This window comes from Rhinopithecus bieti, unplaced genomic scaffold (genome assembly GCF_001698545.2).
Source record: "Rhinopithecus bieti isolate Rb0 unplaced genomic scaffold, ASM169854v2 scaffold_20777, whole genome shotgun sequence".
Taxonomy (NCBI): domain Eukaryota; kingdom Metazoa; phylum Chordata; class Mammalia; order Primates; family Cercopithecidae; genus Rhinopithecus; species Rhinopithecus bieti.
In genome coordinates, this window is record NW_016810099.1 from 581,528 (window position 1) to 592,254 (window position 10,727).

General features: G+C 41.6%; 1 protein-coding gene across 8 annotated transcripts in view; it reads right to left on the reverse strand.

Annotated features, from left to right (window-relative positions):
• BCL2L13 (BCL2 like 13) overlaps positions 1 to 10,727 on the reverse strand; it is a 115,202-nt gene that overhangs the window by 42,419 nt on the left and 62,056 nt on the right. For 3 of the 8 annotated variants that reach the window (XM_017891333.1, XM_017891337.1, XM_017891338.1), the window contains exon 4: positions 10,029 to 10,185. The exons of 1 other annotated variant lie outside the window; for it this stretch is intronic. Coding sequence is in view for 4 of the 7 variants with exons in the window: in XM_017891337.1 (XP_017746826.1) it covers positions 10,029 to 10,185 (157 nt within the window). In the remaining 3 variants the exon portion in view is untranslated. Of the gene's footprint in view, positions 1 to 3,428; positions 3,499 to 10,028; positions 10,186 to 10,727 lie in introns of all 8 variants that reach the window. 4 more of the 8 variants (XM_017891331.1, XM_017891332.1, XR_001889040.1 and 1 more) reach the window with 2 other exon arrangements.

The window sequence follows — 10,727 nt, forward strand, 5'->3', positions numbered from 1 at the left end:
AGGTCGGGTAATCATTGTGAACATTAATCTTTGTTGGCACGTAAACACTGTTAGGTCAAAAATTTACAGGTTCTTTTAGGTTTTAATGAAAAAGCTTAGTTTTTAAGAGAAAAGAAACAACGAAACTGACATGTTATAATAAGCTAATCAATTTAGTTTATGATTACTGACCAACAACTATAAGAATGATAAACGAAAGGCAATTCCTGGCTCTATTATCCCTCTCTTAAAATTTTGTTTTTAAGATTTTGTTTTACATTTATAAAAGTGGCACTTAATCAGATTCTAATCATCCTCAGAGGATGAATCTATTGCTTTCATTTCCTTATTAAAATAAACTTTCAACCTTAATATTACTACACATGGATAAATTTTAAAACTATTATATGAAGATTATACAAACAAATATAAAAGCTGAACCAGAAGCTGTGCACAGGGGCTCATGCCTGTAATCCCAGCATTTTGGGAGGTCGAGGTATGCAGATGGTTTGAGTTCAGGGGTTCGAGACCAGCCTGGGCAACATGGCAAAACCACATCTCTACTAAAAATACAAAACATTAAGGCCTGGCGCAGTGGCTCATGCCTGTAATCCCAGCACTTTGGGAGGCCAAAGCTGGGCAGATCACCTGAGGTCAGGAGTTCGAGACCAGCTTGACCAACATAGGGAAACCCTGACTCTACTAAAAATACAAAAATTAGCTGGGCGTGATGGTGCATGCCTATAATCCCAGCTACTCAGGAGAATCGCTTGAACCTAGGAGATGGAGGTTGCAGTGAGCCAAGATCGTGCCATTGCACTCCAGCCTGGGCAACAAGAGTGAAACTCCTTCTCAAAAAAAAAAAAGGGCCAGGCACGGTGGCTCACGCCTGTAATCCCAACACTTTGGGAGGCCGAAGTGGGCGGATCACGAGGTCAGGAGATTGAGACCATCCTGACTAACACGGTGAAACCCCATCTCTACTAAAAATACAAAAAATTAGCTGGGTGTGGTGGCGGGAGCCTGTAATCCCAGCTACTCAGGAGGCTGAGGCAGAAGAATGGCGTCAATCTGGGAGGCAGAGCTTGCAGTGAGCCAAGATCGTGCCATTGCACTCCAGCTTGGGCGACAGAGCGAGACTCCATCTCAAAAAAAAAAAAAAAAAAATTAGCTGGGTGCGGTGGTTGACGCCTATAGTCCCAGCTACTTGGGGGGCTAAAGTGGGAGGATTGCTTGAGCCCAGGAGGTCAGGAGTTCAAGACCAGCTTGACCAACATGGGGAAACCCTGACTCTACTAAAAATACAAAAATTAGCCAGGCGTGATGGTGCATGCCTGTAATCCCAGCTACTCAGGAGAATCGCTTGAACCTAGGAGATGGAGGTTGCAGTGAGCCCTGATCATGACACTGCACACTGCACTCCAACCTGGGCAACAAAGTGAGACTCTGTCTCCCAAAACAATAACCAAATTAATTAAATAAAAATAAAATAGGGAGGGGGGAGGGATTGCATTGGGAGTTATACCTGATGTAAATGACGAGTTGATGGGTGCTGACGAGTTGATGGGTGCAGCACACCAACATGGCACAAGTATACATATGTAACAAACCTGCACGTTATGCACATGTACCCTAGAACTTAAAGTATAATAATAAAAAAAAAGTAAAATAAATAAATAAATAAAACAAAACTTGAACCCAGAAAAAGCAGTCATAACTTGTTGTAGAGACTTAACCATTCCCTAACTGCAAGAAGAGCAAGCAGAGTAACTTTTGTTCCAGAGTACAAATGGGATGCAAGGAATAAACTACCAGGAAAGCAGGCAGCTCGCACCCACTCCCAAGATTTAGCCATCATCTGCATAAAATACTTACTAATCTAAGGCTTACTCCTATAAGGTTGCACATTTTACTACAGAGTTAAGTATGTATTTCTTTATAAAGTGCTTGCCTCCAAGAAAGATGCAAATGGCTGGGAAGTGCACAAATACTTTGTTGTTTGAGCAAGCTGGAGAGCATCTATTTTAATGGTCTAGCTTAGATAATATGGGGTTCAATAAGTGAATGTATTTAAACCTTTTGTTACTCTCTTCTTTCTACCTTTTTTGCCCATTTTACTATGCAGGAGTGCTGTTACCAGAATATACATGAAGAGAATCAGAAATTTAATCGCTTTAAAATGTTGATAAAGAAATACAATGGCTGTGCGTGGTGCTTCACACCTGTAATCCCAGCACTTTGGGAGGCCGAGGCGGGTGGATCACAAGGTCAGGAGATTGAGACCAGCCTGACCAACATGAAACCCCATCTCCACTAAAAATACAAAAATTAGCCAGGCATGGTGGCGGGCGCCTATAATCCCAGCTACTCAGGAGGCTAAGGCAGGAGAATTGCAAAACTCAGGACGCAGAGGTTGCAGTGAACTGAGATCGTACCACTGCACTCCAGCCTGGGCGACAGAGCGAGACTTCTCAAAAAACGAAGAAATATAAAAGACAAGACTAACATTAGCTTTCAGGATTACTTGTTTTAAAGAGAGCCTGCCCACAGACATACATCCTGTCCATGGCAAAGCTAAAATCTGAAACAAGTTTGGTTATGTATCTAATATACATCAATTAGGTACATAAGGTCACATGTCTGACTCATGACAGACAATTCTGCATAGAGGTAGGTGTCTGTAACAGTAACAGTCCTGAATTTTCTCATCTCCAGCACTGTATCCCTCAGGGCTGCCCTTCTTTCTCATATTGCACTGAGCCACCCCATACTGCATCCCCCTACACCCTGCCTTCTCAAGGTGCTAAGCAGATAATACAGTCTAAGATAGTAGATAAGCAGTATGTACAGTGGAAAAAACAGAAGCTAGAATCAGATCTTAGTTCTAGTGTTGGTTCCAATATTTACTGGTCAAGGGATTCTAGGCAAGTCATTGAACTCTTCTTTCCGATTACCTACCTAACTAGCTAAACAATAATAAAATCTATTCTGTCTTCTGCAAAGGATGGTTGGGATGCTCAAATGGTATGTGACACGAGACACTGTGTAAGTTATAAAACATCAATGGTATTATTCATCTGAGAGAACAGGAAGAGGCTACCTCGCAAGTGAAGTCTTTATTCTTCTTCCCCAAACACAATCACATGTTAATAAATATATAACCTTCTGGAGATAAATGGCATGTCTAACACAGAGAAATGAAGAAATGATGGGAAAATTGGGACAGAAAGGAAGGGGCCATACTATAGGACCATAATTTTGAGCCAAGCAGTACCTTGCAGCATTAATCAAAAAACCAGTTATTTAACCAAAAATATCCACTTAACATAGATTTGCGCATTAAAGTACGAGCTCTAACAGTTTTCTGCTGCATGATGCTAGCAATTCCTCCTATATTTTATCATTAACACACTAAAATCTTTTAAGAGAAAAGATCATTGTGATGATACCTTATTCCAGCCGCTGGCATGAACTGTGGTCTCCAGTGTACATTCCCGAAATGCCTGATATGTCACTGGCCTGTAGAGATTTTTTTAAAAGTCTGTGTCACAAAGAAGGAAAATTCTGTATTTCCAGATGAATAAATATACAGTCACTACTCTGTTGAACTTTTTGCTAAAGTGACAAGGATTATTCAACATACTGTTTTGTACAAGATGTGGCTTTTCACACTGGTATGCACTTTTTTCAAGCATTCTATAAGCTGTGATACATGCTTGGGAAATAGTTAATAACATAAGATAAATGTATATTCTAGTAATTTTTTGGTAACTGCTTGGAACTTAAAGGATAGGATTTTTATGCTGCAAAGAAATACCTGAATACAGGATAAAATAATAACAAATAAAAATGATCTCATAAGTACAATGAAAACCAGAATTTTAACTTTTCTTAAAGGCAAAAAATCTAAAATATTTTAAAACTAAAGAGACATGTCACTGGAAGACTCTTCATATAGAGGAGACAAGAGTTGAAATCAATATCGCAATAAATTTAGTCCAATTTTTAAATTTTTAATTAAAAAAATTTTTTTGGGCCGGGCACGGTGGCTCATGCCTGTAATCCCAGCACTTTGAGAGGCCGAGGCGGGTGGATCACGAAGTCAGGAGATCAAGACCATCCTGGCCAACATGGTGAAACCCCGTCTCTACTAAAATACAAAATATTAGCCAGGCGTGGTGGTGTGTGCCTATAGTCCCAGCTACTCGGGAGGCTAAGGCAGGGGAATCGCTTGAACCAGGGAGGCAGAGACTGCAGTAAGCCAACATCGTACCACCGCACTTCAGCCTGGTAACAGTGTGAGACTCCATCTCAAGAAAAACAAAACAAAACAAAACTTTGGTTTTTTTTGAAATGGAGTCACCTACATTGCCCAGGCTGGTCTCAAACTCCTTGGGCTCAACTGATACCTCCCATCTTAGCCTCAGTGCCAGCTGGGATTACAGGCCTGTCCCACCACCCCGAGCTGGAGTCCTATTTTTAACTTAGATTATTATGATACCAGGGTAGAGAGATAAGCCTTTCTGATTATTTCTATGTAAGTCTTAGTCATACCCAAAACTCGAATCATTGATAACACTCACTCATTTCTTGAGTATAAAGAAAGTACTTCAAGTACTTTATTTTAAGCACGGTTTCACGTGTAAATTTTAAATACAAAAGACTTGGGACCAACTAACATATGAAGGCATCAATTGCTCAGAAAATAGATTTAAAATTAATTAAAATATATTAATTAAAATTAACAGATTAAAATTTACCTTCCCTCCCTTTGGGCAAAATATTAACAAACATGTAAGAAAGAATGGGCTGGGTGCAGTGGCTCACGCCTGTAATCCCAACACTTTGGGAGGCCAAGGCAGGTGGATCACTTGAGGTCAGGAGTTCAAGACCAGCCTGACCAACATGACAAAACCCCATCTCTACTAAAATACAAAAATTAGAAAACAAAATACAAAAATTAGCCTGGCATAGTGACACGTGCCTGTAATCCCAGTTGCTCAGGAGGCTGAGGCAGGAGAATGGCTTGAACTGAGGAGGCAGAGGTTGCAGTTGAGCCGAGACTGCGACACTGCACTCCAGCCTGGGCAACAAGAGCGAAACTCCATCTCAAATTAAAAAAAAAGAAAAAAGAAAGAAAAGAAGGAGTCTTGCTTTTGTAGGGTTTTAAAATCCCACCCCAAAGGCATTTTTCTGCTCTGACCATTGTGGCCTATGACCTCCCTAGTTCAAGAATATTTAAGATTGGCTGGGCGCGGTGGCTCAAGCCTGTTAATCCCAGCACTTTGGGAGGCCGAGATGGGCGGATCATGAGGTCAGGAAGTCGAGGACCATCCTGGCTAAAAACAGTGAAACCCCGTCTCTACAAAAAAATACAAAAAACTAGCCGGGCGAGGGGCGGGTGCTGTAGTCCCAGCTACTCGGGAGCTGAGGCAGGGAGAATGGCATAAACCCGGGAGGTGGGAGCTTGCGTGAGCTGAGATCCGGACACTGCACTCCAGGCCTGGGCGGACAGAGTGAGACTCTGTCTCAACCAAAAAAAAAAAAAAAAAAAAAAGAATATTTAAGATTGATAATAGCTACACTTATTGGTTTAGGCCTATTATGTTAGGTTTTAATATTTAATATTTATATTTTATATTACAATATTATCCAATATCACATTTGAAAACCAAAGCTCAGAAAAGCTAAGAAATTATCCAAAAACCCATATAGCTGGAAAGCCAGCAAGGCAAGGAATTTCACACTCAGTTAAGATCTGGTAATCAAAGCCATTACACTACTTCATTCAAGTTAAGATTCTGACACATGCCATGACCAATGTCTCCATGTCACCATGGGGCTAATGAGCACTAGAAATGTGGGCCAGTGTGTGAAGGTATAGTATACACACTAGACATTCAATGAGAAGAAAAAACAATCAAGATAGCTCAGCATTTTGTACTGAAGGACATGTTGAAATATTTTGATGTACTGACTAAATAAAATATTAAAAATTTATAAATTTCATTTTACTTTTTACCATGGTTCTAGTTTTTAATACAATATTAAACCCTACATTATATGTGACTTGCATTGAACAGCACGTGGTCCAGATATTTCAGAAAAGAAATCCTGGATGACCCACAGGTATCATTTCCTAAGTCTGTTTCAAATTCAATCTACAGTGATGCTGAAAGAAAATGCGATACAGAGATGGCCTCTAAATAATGAAATATATCAGCATACACTATCTTCCTGACATCACCTTCCCATTAAAGTGAGCCTAGTACTTTTCAGATGCCTTGGGTAAGTAGCCAGAATTTGTGTAAAACTTGAACTTCAGCAGATACTACACAGTCTACCTACCTATTCTCCCTGAAGCTTTACTTGCATATATCAGTCCTTCATTCCTTTCCTGAACTGTTTGGTGCTGCTGGGGGTCACAGTAGTCCTTACTGGTTGTTTGGTCTTACCATGCTAAAGAATTTTAGCATGGTATCTGAATAAACATGATTTGAAACATTATATACACAGACATATATGCACAAAAAAATGCAGCAGATTAAAAACATTCAAAGGAAATCAAATACATAGAAAAGTAAGTAGCTAAATAACCAATCTACCTAGTGACTTATTACAATAGAGCAAAGAAGAAAAGAGCGGAGCAGGGACACTTTTTGAACACAGATGTTCTGTAAGGAAGCGTTCAGCATAACTTCTACATTTAAAACGTTTTGAAAGAATCAGTGTATTTTCTACCTTACAATATTGCCTTCAACCTTTATAATACTTCTAGTATCATCCATTAGTTATTTTCTTTTTTTTTTTTTTTTGTTGAGACGGAGTCTCGCTCTGTCGGCCCAGGCTGGAGTGCAGTGGCCGGATCTCAGCTCACTTGCAAGCTCCACTCCCGGGTTTCGCCATTCTCCTGCCTCAGGGGCCTTCCTGGAGTGGCTGGGGACTACAGTGCCCGCCACCACACTGGGCTAATTTTTATATTTTTAGTAGAGACCGGGGTTTCCACCATGTTAAACCAGATGGTCTCGATCTCCTGACCTCGTGATCGCGTCTCGCCTCCAAAGTGCTGGATTACAGGTTGAGCCACCGCGCCCAGCCTTCCATTAGTTATTTTCAAGTACAAGTAACAGAGCTTAAAACTTCTAAAAACAGATTCTGAAAAAAAAAAAAAAAAGAGAGACCTGACTTTGATACATAACCAATTTCAAAAATAATTCTATCAAGACTTTGGAAAAAATAAACAACTCGTCCAGCCAATTCTCCTTTAAAAATTAAATTTGCTGTGGAAGACATCAATTTTTTCCTATAGATCATAAAAAGGACTTCAGAAACAAAACTTCAAAAAAGTTACATACCACTGTTTTTTGAAGAGCTTATACTACACCATAAAGTTAAAATTAACACATGGAGAACTGAAATATTAAGGGTGACATGGTTTGCTCCAAGCCAAAGTCTGTATCAAATTTGGAAAAAGATTCTTCGTTTTTTTTTTTTTGAGAGAAGAGTCTCGCTCCATCGCCCAGGCTGGAGTGCAGTGGCGCAATCTCGGCTCACTGCAAGCTCTGCCTCCCGGGTTCACACCATTCTCCTGCCTCAGCCTCCTGAGTGGCTGGGACTACAGGTGCCCGCCACCACACTGGGCTAATTTTTTTATATTTTTAGTAGAGACGGGGGTTTCATCGTGTTAGCCAGGATGGTCTCGATCTCCTGACCTCGTGATCTGCCCGCCTCGGCTTCCCAAAGTGCTGGAATTACAGGCATGAGCCACCGCGCCCAGCCAGGGAAAAGATTCTTTTGTCTGCACCTTTCACTTCATTATTTTACTCCTGGTCCTGATAACTTTTACATTTTTGTGGGGAGAGGAGCGAAGCAGCAAATTTCTTTCTTTAAGTCTTACATGTAACCTCAGAATAGAAAACATATGAAAGTCCACGTGCTCTGGTTTAAGAAGAGTGGAAGAATAAATAAATAAGGCACAGCATAATGGCTCACACCTGTAATCTTAGCACTTTGGGAAGGCTGAGGTGGGAGAGTTGCTTGAGACCAGGAGTTACAAGACTAGTCTGGGCAACGCAGTGAGACCCTGTCTCTACAAACAATTTAAAATAAATAAATAAATAAATAAGAAAGAAGAGTGGAGAGGCCCTAATGAGCTCAACCCACTCACTATTCCTCACTTCTTCAGGACCCCTGCAGCACCTCAGTGCCTAAGGCTCCATAGAACACTTTTTGAAAACTGCTGTAAATCCAAATTTTCTGTGTAAGTTTTATTTCCCAACACCCATATACTTCTCACTACATTTATATTTAAGTTTTACTATATATTAGGTTAAGAAAATCCAAATACGACTTTTAAATTTTATTTTAGAGACAAGGTCTTGCTCCGTTGCCCAGGCTGGAGTGCCACAGTGGTGTGATCATAGCTCACTGCAGCCTCAAACTACTGGGCTCAAGCAATCCTCCCACCTCAGCCTCCCAAGTGGCTGGGACTACAGGAACATGCCACCACACTGGCTAATTTTCTAACAAATTGCTTTGTAGATGCAGGGTCTGGCTATGTTGCCCAGGCTGGTCATCAACTCCTGGCCTCAAGCCATCCTCCCGCCTGGACCTCCCAAAGTACTGAGATTACCAAATACGATTTCATTTCACTGTTTAAGCATAACTAGTATTTTTACATTTGCTCATTTCACAATACTACGCAGCAAAAATTCAAATTCTCCTAAAACCCAAATTACTTTCTTCTAACAAATGGTAATCGATATATACTTTGCTTACATTAAAATTAAAAAAAAATTTTTTTTTTTCTTTCAGATGGAGTCTCCCTCTGTCACCTAGGTTGGAGTGCAATGGCATGATCTTGGTTCACTGCACCCTCCACCTCCTGGATTCAAGCGATACTCCTGCCTAAGCCTCCCGAGTAGCTGGGATTATAGGCACCTGCCACCATGCTCAGCTAATTTTTGTATTTTTACTAGAGATGGGGTTTCACCATGTTGGCCAGGCTGGTCTCCACTCCTGACCTCCAGTGATCCCCCCGCCTCAGCCTCCCAAAGTACTAGGATTACAGGCTGATTTTTAATATTTATAATAAATGATTTGGTTCTAATACTTTCCTTATTACTAGCTTCTTGCCTTTAGCTTTAATATGGTCAGAACCATAGCTAGGAGAGAAGTTCCTTCTGTAAGAATGTAGAAGCAGTTCCAAGGGCAGATGTGCAACCCTCAAGTTGAACAACTTCTGGGATACAGATGTAATTTTTTGGGTTTTTTTTATTTGTTTGTTTTTTGAGATGGAGTCTTGCTCTGTCACCCAGGTTGGAGTGTAGTGGCGCGATCTCGGCTCACTGCAACATCTGCCTCCCGGGTTCAAGCGATCCTTCTCCCTCAGTCTCCCAAGTAGCTGGGACTACAGGCACATGCCACCACGCCCGGCTAATTTTTGTATTTTTAGTAGAGATGAGGTTTCACCATATTGGCCAGGCTAGTCTTGAACTCCTGACCTCATGATCCGCCCACCTTGGCTTCCCAAAGTGCTGGGATTACAGGCGTGAGCCACCGCACCCGGTCAACACTGTGTTAAATACAGAATTCTAAAATACAGATATAGTGTTAATCCCACATTAAAATGCACAAAACCCTAGTCATTATATTCATGTCGCCACTAGAGGAAATAGCAGTAAAAAGTGGTCGGGGGAAGTGTAACTTGTATTTACAACTTGGTAAAAGCATTCATTGAAACCTGACAGCTCAACATGTAAATACAAATTAACAAATCTATGTTGGAATAGCTAAATCACTCCTATAAAGCAAAACTGTCGTTCAAAACACAAAGATGCTTTGGGAAAGCAAGTGAAGAAAATATAAAGAAAACTGAGGAAAGAAGTGACACTGTTCACTTAAAACACAGCCCTAACCAATCCAGTGCTGCATGAGAGATCCAGAGCCTAACACTGTTCACCTAAAACACAGCCCTAACCAATCCAGCGCCGCATGAGAGATCCAGAGCCTACTTAAAGAAGCACATCCCACTCAGCAGTGTAACTCACTGGCTCAGGAGCATTTGCAATGCTGTATGGAGAGGCTCTTTCAGTTCCTGGGACACTTTTTCTCCAAGATGGGCCAAGCAGTCTTCCATTGAGCTTTCTGGATTGGCAGGGCTGAACACTGGAGAAGTATGACGGTCAAAGCCTGTGCTGGTGAAGGCTGAAGACAGGACAAAAGAAAAACCTAATATAATAAACAATATCTATAAAATTAGTCGGGTGTGGTGGTGCATGCCTGCAATCCCAGCTACTCAGGAGCCTGAGGCAGGAGAATCGCTTGAACCCGGGAGGCAGAGGTTGTGATGAGCCGAGATCACGCCATTGCCCTCCAGCCTGGGCAACAAGAGCGAAACTCCGTCTCAAAAAACAAACAAACAAACAAAAAACAATAATATCAAAAGTTGTGCTATAAAAGGCCACAGGATTAAGACACCCACTGTCAGGAACAAGCTAATCATTACCAGCCACTTAAAAAGGTCGGGTAGGCCGGGCGCGGTGGCTCAAGCCTGTAATCCCAGCACTTTGGGAGGCCGAGACGGGCGGATCACGAGGTCAGGAGATCGAGACCATTCTGGCTAACACGGTGAAACCCCATCTCTACTAAAAACTACAAAAAACTAGCCGGGCGAGGTGGCGGCGCCTGTAGTCCCAGCTACCCAGGAGGCTGAGGCAGGAGAATGGCGTGAACCCGGGAGGCGGAGC